The sequence below is a fragment of the Pongo pygmaeus genome, chromosome 1 (assembly GCF_028885625.2).
Source record: "Pongo pygmaeus isolate AG05252 chromosome 1, NHGRI_mPonPyg2-v2.0_pri, whole genome shotgun sequence".
Classification (NCBI taxonomy): Eukaryota; Metazoa; Chordata; class Mammalia; order Primates; family Hominidae; genus Pongo; species Pongo pygmaeus.
Window position 1 is genome coordinate 197,412,331 of NC_072373.2, and position 15,309 is coordinate 197,427,639.

General features: G+C 48.7%; 1 protein-coding gene across 6 annotated transcripts in view; it reads left to right on the forward strand.

Moving 5' to 3' along the window:
- The window catches only part of PHC2 (polyhomeotic homolog 2), a 106,606-nt gene extending 91,877 nt beyond the window's left edge, over positions 1-14,729 (forward strand). For 5 of the 6 annotated variants that reach the window (XM_054463749.2, XM_054463765.2, XM_054463757.2 and 2 more), the window contains 6 exons: positions 4,070-4,272; positions 5,955-6,084; positions 6,896-7,010; positions 8,150-8,291; positions 9,214-9,490; positions 13,338-14,729. In XM_054463749.2, coding sequence (XP_054319724.1) covers positions 4,070-4,272; positions 5,955-6,084; positions 6,896-7,010; positions 8,150-8,291; positions 9,214-9,490; positions 13,338-13,492 — 1,022 coding nt within the window. In that variant the 3' untranslated portion in view covers positions 13,493-14,729. Of the gene's footprint in view, positions 1-3,003; positions 3,176-4,069; positions 4,273-5,954; positions 6,085-6,895; positions 7,011-8,149; positions 8,292-9,213; positions 9,491-13,337 lie in introns of those variants that run through there. The other variant, XM_054463798.1, reaches the window with a different exon arrangement.
- Positions 14,730-15,309: the final 580 nt, after the last annotated feature.

Consider the following 15,309-nt stretch of genomic DNA (forward strand, 5'->3'; position numbering starts at 1 on the left):
GATCTGCCCTGGGTTACAATGGGGAGTGGTAGTTTCTAACGTGGTGCAAGAGTTTTTTAGTGTGTTCTCTCTCTTAACAAGATCTTTTTTAAAAAACAACCTCAAATTCCAAAAAGTTTTGCTTCCCAGAGTTAAGCATTGGCTCTGTAGCCTTTGAGCTGGTGGCCATATCTGCTCACGAATGTATCTGGCATGAAGACACAATCTGACCTCAAGAGTGATCTTCTGTCTTGCAGTGAACATTAATAGGCATAGATCTGAGATAGGAAGGGGGATGGGGGCAGGGAAGTCAAGCCAGGATAGAGGGATCCCACAAGACAAGGTCAGAGGGGTGCTGTTTTCTGATGACTATCAGCGAAAGAGGCAGGAGGTGGGAGTGATCCCAGAATGAAGAGGAGAATGGATTAATTCCATGGAGGAATTCATTAAACTGAAACAAGGGAATTATTACTTTCTACCTATGCTCTCAGTCAGAGATACGACTGTCTTTAAAGCAAACACAGAAAACCAAAAATCTTACCAACCAGATCTCTTACATGACTACACCTGACAGATGATGCTTAGTATTAACTAGGTACCTGATGTTAAAAGATGTAGGCAGAGAGGGCCTAGGATGATTACGAATTTGTAGCCTTTTTATGTAAGAAATACCTCCTCCTTCTGTCCTGGAGGAGAGAAGACAGTGGTCATGAGTGACATCTTCATGACACCAGGAACATTCTCAAGCATTTCCTCGTAAGCTAGCATGCGCTGCCTTTCACTGGCTCATTAGTCCTCACAGCAGCACTCTAAGGTAGGCGTAGGATCCTTATTTCACAGCCAATGAAGCTGAGGCTTAGAGAGGGACAATGACTTGCCTGCAGTTGACTCAGTGATAGAGACCAGTCTCTAAGCCAGGTCTAAGCCCGTGTCTCTGCCTGTTAGACAAATCTGACTGGCCTTGTTCTCTGTGAGTTTCAGGAACAGAACGAGGATAATTGGGCAGAAATTAATAGAAAGACAGATTTTGGGCTCATTATATAAGGAATCACTAATGAGCCGTCCAAGGTGGCAACAAACTGCTTCCAGAGTAGTGAGTTTCTTTGTCGCTGGAGGTATTCAAACAAATGCCAGAAAATCATTGGGTGGGCATATTATAGAAAATGTTCAAGCATTGGTAAGAGATCGAACCAGACTTTCCAATCCTATAATTGTATAATCTGCAGTTCATTAGACTCATCAGGGAATATTTTACCAGGCTCTAATTGGGAGGAAATAGCCATCATCTAAAAAATAAAATTTTAGCTTTCATAGTAATCTTTCTATGTTAGTAATTCATTTTAAATAAAATAGATGTTTCTTAGCATATGCAAAACATAAAAGCAGAGAATGTAATTGTGTAAAGGCAGACTTAAATATTTAAAATTTAAAAGCACAGAAACTTAATTTGATTGAATCATCAACTCAGTCCTCCTAGTTATTCATAGATTGTGAGGGAAGGGGTTTTTTTCCTAAGTTCTCAAACATGGATGTGAGGGCCATCTGGCTGCGACACCTGTCACCCTATTGATAGGCAGAGTTGATTCCGCTGATCTGGCTGGCTAGGCAGGTGTCCCCTTCCTCCTTCACTGCTCCATGTGCGTCCCTCCTGAACCAGCAGCTGGGTCAAAGAGGACGACCATCCCGTAGAGGAGGGCCGTCCCTCAGTCAAGGGCATACGAGTAGCTGCCCTCCCCTGCTAGAACCTCCAGACAAGCTCTCAAGTTCTCAGACACCTTTACAATTGGAAAGACTAATTCTAAAAGAAAGGAAATGTTTCCATCTCTACAGAAAAGCCAAAGCTGTTTAAAAAAAATTTTTCAAGTGAATATAGGCACTTAATGGAAATTTTCTAACTTACTGGTATAACTGTGTCTCAAACAAAAAAAAAACTTCATTGGTCCTTTCTCTTAGATGGCCCCTGCTCAGCTCGGAAGTTTATTATGTAGCTGAATTATGGAGGACTGAGTACTAAAGACATGCATCATAGTCAACTCTTGTTCATTAAAGGTTTATCCTGGTTTAGTTAGCATTAGAACCACCAGTAAGAACATGAGCTTGAGGCTGGGCGCTGTGGCTCATGCCTGTAATCCCAGCACTTTGCGAGGCTGAGGCAGGTGGACCACCTGAGATCAGGAGTTCGAGACCAGCCTGGCCAACATGGTGAAACCCAGTCTCTACTAAAAATACAAAAATTAGCCTGGTATGGTGATGCATGCCTGTAATCCCAGCTACTCAGGAGGCTGAGGCAGGAGAATCGCTTGAACCTGAGAGGCGGAGGTTGCAGTGAGCATAGGTCGCACCACTGCATTCCAGCCTGGGTGACAGAATGAGACTCCGTCTCAAAAAAAAAAAAAACATGAGCTTGAGTGGACCAAGACCCATTATGAACTAGTCATAAACCACCTTTTCTTTTTCCCCCGCCCCGCCCCAAGACGGAGTCTTGCTCTGTCGCCCAGGCTGGAGGGGAGTGGCGCGATCTCAGCTCACTGCAGCCTCCACCTCCTGGGTTCAAGCAGTTCTCCTGCCTCAGCCTCCCAAGTAGCTGGGATTACAGGCACGCACCACCATGCCCGGATAATTTTTGTATTCTTAGTAGAGACAGGGTTTCACCATGTTGGCCAGGCTGGTCTTCAACTCTTGACCTGGTGATCCACCCGCCTCAGCCTCCCAAAGTGCTGAGATTACAGGTGTGAGCCACCATGTCTGGCCCTTAACCACCTTTTCTAAAACGTGTCTATTTTGACTTTTCCATACTATATAATTAAGCACAAAGAATTCCTATTCTGTGGTGGTATTATGGATCTTTAACATGAAATATGAGCATCTTCATATAAAGTTTTATGCAAAGATTACTTAACAAGTGTGCTGAAATCATTTTTAAAGTATATATCACGCATACCTCACTGGGCTATGCTTTATATTAATGGACTTGTTGCAATAAAGAAATGGCTTTTTCTTTCTTTTTTTTTCCTTTTTAGGAAGTTCCAGGTTAAAGGCAGCCTCAGCTCACGGGGCAGTTGGTGGTGGTAGAGAACAGCCCTGGGAAGGGGGCGGGAGAGAGTTACAGAAGTGAGGAGATGAAGTCTTGCACGTCTAAGACAATGAGACAGCTCATGAGCGATGCTGTTTGAAGTGGAAGAGAGGAAGTTCACTGGTGTGGTTGTGTATAGGCATCTAATTTCACTTTCTGGAGCACTCTGTTAGGTCTTTTAGAGGAAGGCTAGCAGGCCCATGGGGAAGGAGAATTAGGAAAGGTTGTCCACAGAGAGACAGAGGATCTATGATTTGGTGAGGATCAGATTAGATAAGAAGCTGACATCTGGGCATGAGGACTGTTTTTGAGAGCACTCAGCTCAGCAGAAACAGCAGAGAAAATCTCAGCTCTGCCTAGCAGCCTTCTTAGCAGAGAAATGGAATTTCTGCATATTTCAATGCACTGACCCCAGATAACCGGTCTCTGAATAGTCAAATCTACATGATAGTGTTTACTTGGGGTTCAGTACCTGCATTCCCTTGGCATCAATTTCTGGGGTTCAGTGTTTTGACATTTCACAGGGCTCTTAAAATCCCTCCTCTAAGGAACCTCGTAGAAGCTTCATTTAACCTCTCTTTATCACACTCAAAGCCCTATACCTAGCTCAGCTTCTTGTCCTGGTTTTAGATGTCACCTTGAATACTTTTCTCCCTCAAACTGAGTATTAACCTTATTTGTTCAAATCAGTATCGACCAAGGTCTTAACTCCTCATAGAATTCCCGTCTGTTTAACCGGGTTAACTGTTCATAGCATGGTTGGGAAATGAAGAAACACTGCTAGCTGATTAGCTGCATGCGTTGTTGTGGAACTGACTATACTCATACTTGGTGATGTGTCCATTGAAACTGTGCCACTTTTAAATGGGTCACTGAGGGGAGGGGACTGCTTGGTTTGCATTGTCGCTTGGCCCCACGGAAAAAGCCAGGCGCAGTTTGAGTCCTTGCTGTCCCTCCCTGGGCGTGGACTCTGGTTCTGATCTCCCCTGCTTTGTTTTCCTACTCTCTCTCATGCAGAGACAGGGCAGGGCATTGTTCATGCACTGACCGACCTCAGCAGCCCCGGCATGACCTCAGGGAACGGAAACTCTGCCTCCAGCATCGCCGGCACTGCCCCCCAGAATGGTGAGAATAAACCACCACAGGCCATTGTGAAACCCCAAATCCTGACGCATGTTATCGAAGGGTTTGTGATCCAGGAGGGGGCGGAGCCTTTCCCGGTACGGACTACTTCTTTTCCCCTTTTTTTTTAAGTATATTTTGGATGTGTCTTAGAATATTTTTACATTTCCATGTAAAATTTCTGAAAATGTGAACAATTTGCTCTTTCCTTGCTAACTTCCTCCCCCAAAGAATATAGAGCCATTTCTTTCTAGGATTATCTTTCCAAGGTCCAGAAGAGGGGGGTCAGTGATCAGGAATAATTGGCAAGACCCTTGGTTAGAAGTTTCCCACACAAACTCAGGTGTGTCCCTGCCTGATGATGTGTGAACCCTTGGTTAAAAGGGAGTTCACTGTGGGATATTTGGTGAGAGATGATGGGTTTCGGGAAATTAGATTTCATTGAGTTTTGAATGCCAAAACCTCTGAATGGCAAAACTTCGGCCAGTTAGGAACAAAAGGAATTGCACAGAACAGAATTCTCAAGATACGTGTATCAGAAATGAATGTGAGGGAGCAGGGTCACAACCCGAAGCTTGTTTTCTGGGGATAGAGCCTTGAAAGGGGAGTTAATGAGATTGAGGGGCACTCAGAAAGGTCACAATGGAAGCCTAAAACTAACAAGAAATATCCAAGAGCCACGAAGATGGGTTATCGACCAAAGCACCCAGAGCTGCTTCTGTGCAGTGTGCACTGGAGACAGTGGTACTGCCCTGTGGGCGTGGAGGAGCCCAGAGCCAGGGGCATACCAGCCTCTGTTCTGATGAAAAGTATCTGGCTGTTGGAGAGACACCTTTCTGGGATACCATCTGCCTTTTCCTCATTCTTTGGTTCCATGGGTGGTTTGATTAGTCTGCAGAAGACGCGGAGCTTGATTAACTGAGATGGGTGAACTGCTCCTGTAAAATGCCAAAAGACACATAGCTTCTTGTCTTCTTTCCCACTGGAGGTTGTCCGAGGCCAGTGGCAAAGAAATTTGCCTGGAACACCTTAGCTAGAAGTTGCTCTAGCTCTGTTACATCCCTTCCCTGTTAGACTGGGCCTCCTAGAGTAACACTAGAAACCACCTGATCTCATGAGGTGGAGACAGATTGCATAGCACCCCCAGCATCGTCCTAGAGTCGGTGCCACGTGACTGGCTACCAGGCTGCCTAAACAAAGGCCGCAAAAGGAGATCCAAACGCGTAAATAAGCTGCTCTGGGGTTCTGACAACTGAGAGGTCATTGGCTGTGTGGCCCAGGGTCCGTTTTTTCCTGCTGTCCTCTGTGATGGCCTGTACCTCTGGCTTGGGTCAGGCATTGGGGTAAGGTGGAGAACAGTAAAAAATCAGAAAATGGGTGCTGAGTCTCTCTCTTATATGTACAGCCTCACACAGACTCCGCTCTGTCCTTGCCTGGAGATGCGTGGGTACTGGGTCTTGGTGCTTGATCTGGCACTGTGGGAAACCTGATCTCAGCCCTTAGACTCTTACTGGAATAGACATTTTCCTAATCTCCTGAGCCATCCGTTGGTCCTGGACAGAAGCCATCCCTGTACTTTGCCCATTAGCATCTTACCTCGTGAGCCAACCAGCAAAATAGGGCCTTGAGCCCAGCACACTTGGATGATGACATGGGGGAAGGTTTGAGGAGGGCTGGCCTCTGTGCCTGGATACTTTATATGTGTAATTGTGATGAGGATGGATAGCAAGGAAGCCGCTCCCACCTGACCCTCACGGCCTCCGTGTCACCTGTCCTCTAGGTGGGACGCTCGTCCCTGCTGGTGGGGAATCTCAAGAAGAAGTATGCACAGGGGTTCCTGCCTGAGAAACTTCCACAGCAGGATCACACCACCACCACTGACTCGGAGATGGAGGAGCCCTATCTGCAAGGTGGGCATCTCAGACCCTGAATCTCTCGGCCTCCCAGCGTGGCTAGAAAGGCAGGCCTCACACACTTCCTCTCTCTGTTTCCCCAGAGGAACCCTGAGCCAGTGAGTCTGTAAACATTTGCCCCAGCACCTCCTCGGCCTCCTTCCCTCAAAAAGAGGGATAGGGGAAATCAGGGGAACCATGTGTCCTCTGCTCCCCCAATCCCCCTCCAGCCAACCACAGGATCCCAAGAATGGCTTTTCCTGTGGGAATCATTGGCAAGTTTTAAGCATGACTGTAGGAGTGGCCCCAGGCAAGTCCTGCCCTTCGTCCCTGCCTTGAGACTGGGGCCACCTCTGGGTCACAGCAGAGGCCAGGCAAGGCTGCTCTTTCCACATGAAGCACTGACAGGGCTGCACAGCTGTAGGAGCGTGGGCTTCTGAGGTCTTTTATTGGGTCAGCAGCCAGCTGCATAGATCAAGGTGTGATGATGCCAGCAGAGCAGCTGTGACAGCATCTAGAGTATTTCCTGGGGGCTCCTGCTTTCTTCCACAGTCATTTGATACTGATTCTCCCCGACCTGTGTTTTGCCTCAGACTCAGACCACGTGGAAGAAAAAAATGTCAAGTATACAAGGGGCATCCCCAGACACCCTTGAGTGCATTCCAGGGGTGAGAACCACTGGCATTTTCCATGCTAGAATGCTGCTGCATGTCACAGCTGTGGGAGCAGGAGGACCAGGCAGGATGGAGTAGGGAGGCCTCACGGTGGGGCTGGCCACAGTCCTGCAGGAATTTCTCATTCTCCACCCTACCCATTTCTATACTTTTAGAATCCAAAGAGGAGGGTGCTCCCCTCAAACTCAAGTGTGAGCTCTGTGGCCGGGTGGACTTTGCCTATAAGTTCAAGCGTTCCAAGCGCTTCTGTTCCATGGCTTGTGCAAAGAGGTGAGTGGCCCCAGCCCCCTCCATTTCCCCAGGACTGCACTTTATGTCCCACCTCCTGCCATTAATAGTCTACCCCAGGAGGCCCATAGGGGTGGCGTCTCCAGTTTGCTAGTTCCTCAACCCACCTGGAAGCAGGATGGCATCCCTAATTCAACAAGCACGAGAAGCCAGAACCCCTAAGAGCAGGTGGGAGAGAGCAGCGGGAGTCCAAGGAAAAGCCGCAGTGCTTTGGCTCGGCTGGCCCTCCTGGGCTCCACTGGCACCCATTTGCCTTTCCTAGCCTTGACAGCCCCTGCCTTGTTAGGGTAAGCCTTGCCCAGAACCACAGCTATAGTATTCCCTTGGTGAGCTCTTGCCCAGCATAGATCACTAATGGTCATCATAAAAACCACTGTCATTTCCTGAGAACCTGCTGTGTGCTAGTCACTGTGCCAGTCAATTGATAAGATTATTTCATCTTCAAAATAACTCCCAAGACAGGTATTACTATTGTCCTCTTTATACAGGTTAGGAAGCCAAAGCACAAAGGAGTAGTAGTGCCTCAGATGACATAGCTAATAGCTAAGCCATGGGCCTGGGGATTGAGGCTTGTCCAATTCTAAAGCCGTGTGTGGTCTTTGTACCACAATGGAAGCAGCAGCTGACCTTGAAGCCCTGAAATCCCAGAAGAGAAGAAATCTCTAGGTCCCAGACAGAGGTGCTCTGCATGCCAAGCTAGAGTTCAGCTATCATCAGACCTCATTCCCCTCAGGCTGTTGGGGCAGCCAGGCCACTCCCCAGCAGGACAGTGGACAGTAGTTTCCCATCACAGGGTAACATTTATAGTGGAATAAGTCAGGTGTGAGCTCTCGCCCTGGTCCAAGTCCAGGTGTCTCAAACATTTTACAGACATTATCTCATGTTGTAAGACCAGACCTAGAAAGTGAGTGGTATTACCCCCAACTCCAGATAAGGAAACGGAGGATCAGGGCTTAAGTGACTTAAACCCAAAGTCACACAGCTAGTAGTTAGTGATGGAGTTAGGATCTGAACCAATAGATGGACTCAAATTTTGTCAGACAGCTTGGCTGTGCTCATTCTGCCTACGGCCCGTAAGCACAATGACTAATGTGACATCCCCCGTTCCCCTGTCCCTGAAGGTACAACGTGGGATGCACCAAACGGGTGGGACTTTTCCACTCAGACCGGAGCAAGCTGCAGAAGGCAGGAGCTGCGACCCACAACCGCCGTCGGGCCAGCAAAGCCAGTCTGCCACCACTTACCAAGGATACCAAGAAGCAGGTAAGAGGCCGGCAGAGCCTGAAGCTCCATCCCCACAGTCCCCACAGCTTCCCTTCCATGGCCCTCGACCTCACGGTCCCCCCCAGCTGCCGACTTCAGCACACTCTGCTGTGCTCTCATTCCTTGTAGACCTGTCCAGTCGAGCCTTCTGCACCCCAGTAGGTCCCTTCATTTAGACCCATGGGTGCTTACAAGGTTCCCTGCCCCCTTCCGTGGCCTTGCCTCAACATCACCCCCCCTTCCAGTTTGCCTCCATCCTTGGCTTCTGGGGCCATGGAAATGGGGTCTCCCCTGGGCTGCTCAGGTAACCTCCTGCCTTACGTGGAGGGCTGGGTGAGAAGGCAGCCTCCACCCTTTGTTTTGCCACCTTTTTGCCTCCCTGAACACGAGAGCACAGAGTTCTTGAAGGTCTCTACCAGGAACATGGGTTTTCAGTCATTAAATATTTTTTAGCACCAGCTGTATGCCAGAAACTCTGTTAGGCACTAGGCTCTAAGGACACAGTCTTCCCTTAAAGGAACTCCACAGCGTGGTGTGATGTTTTATAACCTTATGTATAATTTTGCCTGTTGTTTTTGTTTTAAACCTCCTTAAGAATGGTCCAAAGCTATGTACATACAGAAGAAATTTTACATGCCATTTCAAGTGGCTCTGTGATCACCTCCTAGAACTCAGAGCCCTGCTTTAAAACTCATGTTTAGAAAAAGATAATTGCAGTATTGTGTGGTAGACACTACAATACTCAGAGGGACTAACTCTGCCTAGGGTAGGAGACAGGACAGCATGGAAGATGCTGTTAGATCTGGGAACTCAGACGTGTGGTAGTAGGCCAAGTAGAAAAAAGGAGAAATACCTCTTTTGTTCATCACTGCTGCTAGAGATGGTTTGTTCCCCCATCCCAAAGAAAACTCTCTGCTCCCAGCCAACAGGCACTGTGCCCCTTTCGGTCACTGCTGCTTTGCAGCTAACACACAGCCAGGAAGACTCCAGCCGTTGCTCAGATAACTCAAGCTATGAGGAACCCTTGTCACCCATCTCAGCCAGCTCATCTACTTCCCGCCGGCGACAAGGCCAGCGGGACCTGGAGCTCCCCGACATGCATATGCGGGACCTGGTGGGCATGGGACACCACTTCCTGCCAAGTGAGCCCACCAAGTGGAACGTAGAAGACGTCTATGAATTCATCCGCTCTCTGCCAGGTAAGGCCCTTGGAAATTCCATGTCTCCCTGGAATAGCAAGGAAAGAGAAAATGAGAGACCCTCCCACCACCAGGAGGATTAGGTAGTTCAGTTAATGACTCAGGTTCAGGAACTGGGGTACAGAAATGAGTGAGATGAGCTCCCTGCCTATAAGAGCTTGCTTATATTCAGCATAGAATGCAAACTATAAATATTCCATAGCTGTAATTCTGTATATTTTCTGGCATGGGAAGTGATCTGTGTGAAATACAGAGATGATAATATAATTAACTCTGTCTCTCTCCTGGGAGAGATTAGGAGGGGAGTCAGGTAGAGTGTAGGATATGTGTCAAGAACATCAAAATTAAGAAAATAGCCAGGTGTGGTGGCTCACACTTGTAGTCCCAGCACTTTGGGAGGCTGAGGTGGGAGGATTGCTTGAGGTCAGGAGTTTGAGACTAGCCTGGGCAACATGGCGAGACCTGTCTCTACCAAAAAAAAAAAATTTTTTTAATTAAGAAAATGTAAACTAAATGACAGTAGACAAGTATGCCTTTGCTGGATGGAGAGACTGCAAGAGGGCACACGTGCAGAGGCATGAAGATAGGGAAGTCTGTGGCATGGCCAGACATGGCACAGAGCCCTGCGTGGTGGAGCACAAGTGGTGGTGAGGCCCAGGATCTAGGAGCCAGCTATAAGACGCAAGCCTTACATCATTCACAAATGCCGTCAGTGGGGCCCGGATGCATTACTGTTTTTCTGCCAGTCTCACTCATACACCGACCAGGTCAGGTATTCATGGCAACCACAAGCCTCTTTCTCAGGGACTGCAGTGTGGTTAAGAGCACAGACTTCTGAGTCACACAGAACTGGGTTCAAATTCTGGCTCTGTCACTTAACCTAGTATGTTATCTCTTCATCCCCAAAATTTTTATTACACAGTTGCTGTGGGTAAGGAATTCAGGAGTGGCTTCCTGGGCTGTTCTGCCTCAGGTCTCTTATGAGGTTGCAATTAAGCTATCAGCCAAGGCTGAGGTCATGTGAATACTGAAGAGCTGTGGGATCTCTTCCAAGGTGCCTCACTCACGTGATTTGCCCTGGACTGGCTGTTGGCAAGAGGCCTTGGTTCCTGTCTACATGGGCCTCTCCAGAGGGCTGCTCGAGTGTTCTCATGATATGCATGGCAGTGGGATGTCCCCACAGGTAGGGTTCCAGGAGCGCAAGGTAGAAGCCACTGTGCCCTTTATGATCTAGCCTCTGAAGCCACGTACTGGCATTTTCACAATATATTTTTTTAATTATAATTTTTCACAATATCTTACTGGTCACACAGGTCAGTCTTACTCATTGTGAGAGGGCATGAACTGGGAAGCAAGGATTATTGGGAGCCATTCAGAGACAAGCCATGTAGTTCACCATGACCCCCAGAAATTTGTGTTCCTTCCTCTTGCAGAATACCCCCACCCCACCAAATCTCCGACAGTTTAGTCCCATGACAGCATCAGTTTGAAGTCCAGGCTCTCGTCATTGAGATGAGATGAGGTTCCTGGGGTCCAGTTCTTCAAGTATAGGTCCTCTCAGTCTGAAGATCTGACAACTAGAGAGAGGCTATCTGCTCCTTTCCACAAACCCAATGTACAGTGGGACAGCCATAGGATAACCATTACAGACATGCCCATCCAAAAAGGGAAGAAACAGGGAGCATACAAGAGTCGCTGATCCATTCCAGTTCCGAAATCTGCTAGGGTTTATGGTGGCATTTCCTCAATTGGGACTCAAAGCCTGGGAGTGATTTCTGTCTTGGCTCTGCCCTCTGAGTTCTCCTTCCTTTTCTGTGAAAAGTAGCCTGTATTTTCAGTGTAGTCGTTTTCTCAGCCTACTTCCTGCTTTTTATTTTATATTACCTTTGCCTTTTTTTTTTTTTTTTTTTTTTTTGTGAGATAGAGGCTTGCTCTGTCACCCAGGCTATTGTGCAATGTCGTGATCTCGGCTCACTGCAACCTCCGCCTCCTGGGTTCAAGCAATTCTTCTGCCTCAGCCTCTCAAGTAGCTGGGATTACAGACATGCGCCACCACACACAGCTAATTTTTGTATTTTTAGTAGAGATGGGGTTTCACCATGTTGGCAGGCTGGTCTCAAACTCCTTACCTCAGGCGATCCACCCACCTCAGCCTCCTAAAGTGCTGGGATTATAGGCGTGAGCCACTGTGCCCGGCCTACCTTTGACTCTTAAAATCATTAATTCAGTATTTCTTAAAATAATTGTGGGTTTTCTGGGAATCTTGTTGGGGTCCATTCCATTAGACAAAAACCACACCCAGAATTATCTTCAAGGGTAAGCTGTTGTCTGCATTGGTATTCTTCTGAAGCTGAAGGGCAGCATGGACAGTGCCCTTCACATTCTTAGAAACCCTGCTGTTGAAAAGAGGATCTGTGAGGCATGCCTAGAAAATCCATCAGGAGCCTTTGGATTGAATAGCTCTTTGAGGCATCACTTTAGATCTTTCTTAAGTCTTAACAAAAAGATTTAAGTCACATCCTAAGTTTAATCTGTAGACCATGTTTTCTTGACTGTGCCCTGAATTTGATCTTTGCCTAGAAACCATTTCTTAATGTTAGCATCATGTGCCATCTGGAGAGGCTGGGCATTTTTAAAACCAGCAGATCCCGGTTCCTTTATGTTGAACAGTTTTGTTTGTTTTTACCTTCTCTCTCTCCTATTTTACTGTGAGCAGCAGTAAGAAGCCAAGCAACACCTTACACATTCTGCCTGAAAATCTCCTTAGCTAGACCACCCACTTCATGGGGTACATTCAACTTACATTTCTGCTACCAACCACATTTTTACAAAATGTTCTTTTATTTCATAACAGAGACCCTGTTTCTTCCAATCTCCACTAAGAGTTTCCTCACTTTCCTTTAGGCCTCCCCAGCAGCTTCCCTAAAGGCCATGAGACTTCTATATACAGTCTCTCAAAGCACCTTAGACACTCATGCTTTCCACAGAGTCCTTCCGGCTCCTGCCTGTGGCCAGTTCTGAGGCCATGCCCACATCTATAGAGCTGTTTTATGTCACCACTCCTTTTCCAGGTACCAGAATCTGCATTAGTTACCTATTGCCGTGATGTAAATTACTCCAGAACTCAGTGACTTTAAGCAGCAATCACTTGTCATCTCAAGGGCCATGTGGGTCAGGAATCGAGTGGCTCGGCTGGGCAGTCCTGGTATGAGGCTCCTGGTGTCCAGTTCCTCTTAGTCTGAAGACCTGGAAACAGAGAGGTTATCTGCTCCCTTCCACAAACCCAGTGTATGAGTTTGAGGTCATATGAGGTCTCAGGGAAGACGCCATACAGGCTGCAGCGTCTGAGGTCTGGAGCCAGAAAACCCACTTCCAGCACGGTTCACTCACACGGCAAGGAGGCCGGGGACCACCAGGGCCTTGGCTGCTTTCCACGCGTGCCTCTCCAAAGGGTTGCTGGGGTGGCTTACTGGTAGCTGGCTTACTCTGCAGTAACCCAGGCAGAAGAGTGAGGTGAGAACTGCTGTGCTCTTTATGATCTAGCCTCAGAAATCACACGCTGTCACTTCCTCAGCACTTTAGTGGACATGGGTCCGCCAAGTTCACAGAGCAGGGGTCTGAACAGGGGCACATAGGAGGAGGCCCAGATCGAGGCTGCTGTGGGTGAGTTGCACAGCCTCTCTCAAGCTGCAAAATAAGAACAGCAGCGCCTTCCTCAAGGTGTGGTTATGAGGACTAAAGGAAATAATGGATGCAGATAACTAGATCTAGATAACTAGATGCAGTGGCTGCCAGAGGTGAACACTGGCGGCTTGGATTGACACTGTCTTTGGTGGTACCCCCTCAGGCTGCCAGGAGATAGCAGAGGAATTCCGTGCCCAGGAAATCGACGGGCAAGCCCTGCTGCTGCTCAAGGAGGACCACCTGATGAGCGCCATGAACATCAAGCTGGGGCCCGCCCTGAAGATCTACGCCCGCATCAGCATGCTCAAGGACTCCTAGGGCTGGCGGCAGCCAGGATTCTGGCCCAGGGCGCCTCCTCCCGACTGAGCAGAGCCAGACAGACATTCCTGAGGGGCCCAGAAATGGGGCCAGTTGGAGGGCAGGGGCTCTCCCTAGGGGTGTAGCTGGTGAGGAGGTCTGGGCACCTCCTCCATGGCTCTCAGGGGCCTTTCATTTCTGTGGGAGGGGCAGAGAGGTAGGTGGCACAGAAGATGGGGCTTTATGCTTGTAAATATTGATAGCACTGGCTTCCTCCAAAGTCCCAATACTCTAGCCCCGCTCTCTTCCCCTCTTTCTGTCCCCCATTTTCCAGGGGGTATATGGTCAGGGCTCCCCAACCTGAGTTGGGTTACTTCAAGGGCAGCCAGCAGGCCTGGATGGAGGCCTGGAAAGCCCTTGCCTTCCTTCCTCCCACTTCTTTCTCCAGGCCTGGTTAACTCTTCCGTTGTCAGCTTCTCCCCCTTCAGCCTGTTTCTGCAGCAGCCAGGGTTCTCCCCCCTACACCCTCTGCAGGTGGAGAGAGAGAAGCTGGGCCCAGCCGGGCCGTGCCTGCTGGCACAGACGCCTTAACGCTGTGTGTATGACTGTGTGACTGTGTGGGAGCCTGGACTGACAGATAGGCCAACGGCTACTCTCTGGCATCTCCAGGTGTTTTGTAGCAAACAGCCACTTAGTGCTTTGTCCTGGACTCCACTCAGCCTCAGGATGGGGAATAGCCAAGAATGGCAGCCTCAGTGCAGAGGCAAGGTCAGAAAGAGACGGCGCTTCAGAGTTTCCTTTCCAGACACCCCTCCCCGCACTGTGAAGTTCCCCTGACTGCCCTCCTGGTTCACAAAGAGCATTAAGAAAGCTGCGGTGGTCTGAGCAACATAGCCCAGAGGGCTGAGCCTCCTGGCCTGCCTGCCCGCCCACCCTGGGAGTCCCGGTGGTGAGGCTCAGAGAACTAAGGGGAGAGAACAGCTGGAGTTTCTGTTGATGTGAAGAAGGCAGCTCTTGGCCTCCCACTCCCACATTTCCTTGCCTATAAATCTTCCTAGCAGCAATTTGAGCTACCTGAGGAGGAGGCAGGGCAGAAAGGGCGAGGGCCTGCCTCTGACCTGCCATGTCCTTTGCAGAAAGGAGGTAGGCACCTTTCTGAGCTTATTCTATTCCCCACCCACACCCCCAGGCAGGGTTGGAAATGAAGGACTTTTTTAACCTTTGTTTTTGTTTTTTAAAAATAAATCTGTAAAATCTGTCTCTTTGGTGCCTTTCTCCCCTAGGAATGCCTGTCTCTGAGCCCAAATGGCTACTTTTCACCCATACAGAGACAGGTGGGTCCCTGGGCTGGGGAAGGGACCTTAAGTGGACAGCATATCCTCCACACTTTTCTGGGGCTGGGTCATTTGAGGGTGCCCTCAGCTGCAGTTCACACGGGTAGATACCAGCTTTCTTCACACGATGTCCCTTGGAGTGAGAGGGTCCAGAAGCCCTTTCTGCTCTGCGTCCCCCTACCCGCCATTCCCACTTGGGAGATGATGACTGTTGGGCTAGCAGCCTCTGGACACCTGGGGCAGAACCCAGACTCTCCCATCTTCCAGCACACACCTCTCGACAGAGCTGCACAGCATCCAGAATAGCCTTGGGATGGCTTGGTTCACTAAGCACTTTTGCATGCATGCATTTTCAAATAGAAAATGATTAGGGCAGAGATGAGGCATCTAAGCCTTGAATAAAGAAGGAGAGGGCATTCCAGACCAAGGCAGTAAGTGCAAAGGCACAAGCATGAACATGGAAGTGCAAATGAGAGGCAGGTGAGCTGGCTGGATTAGACGTGT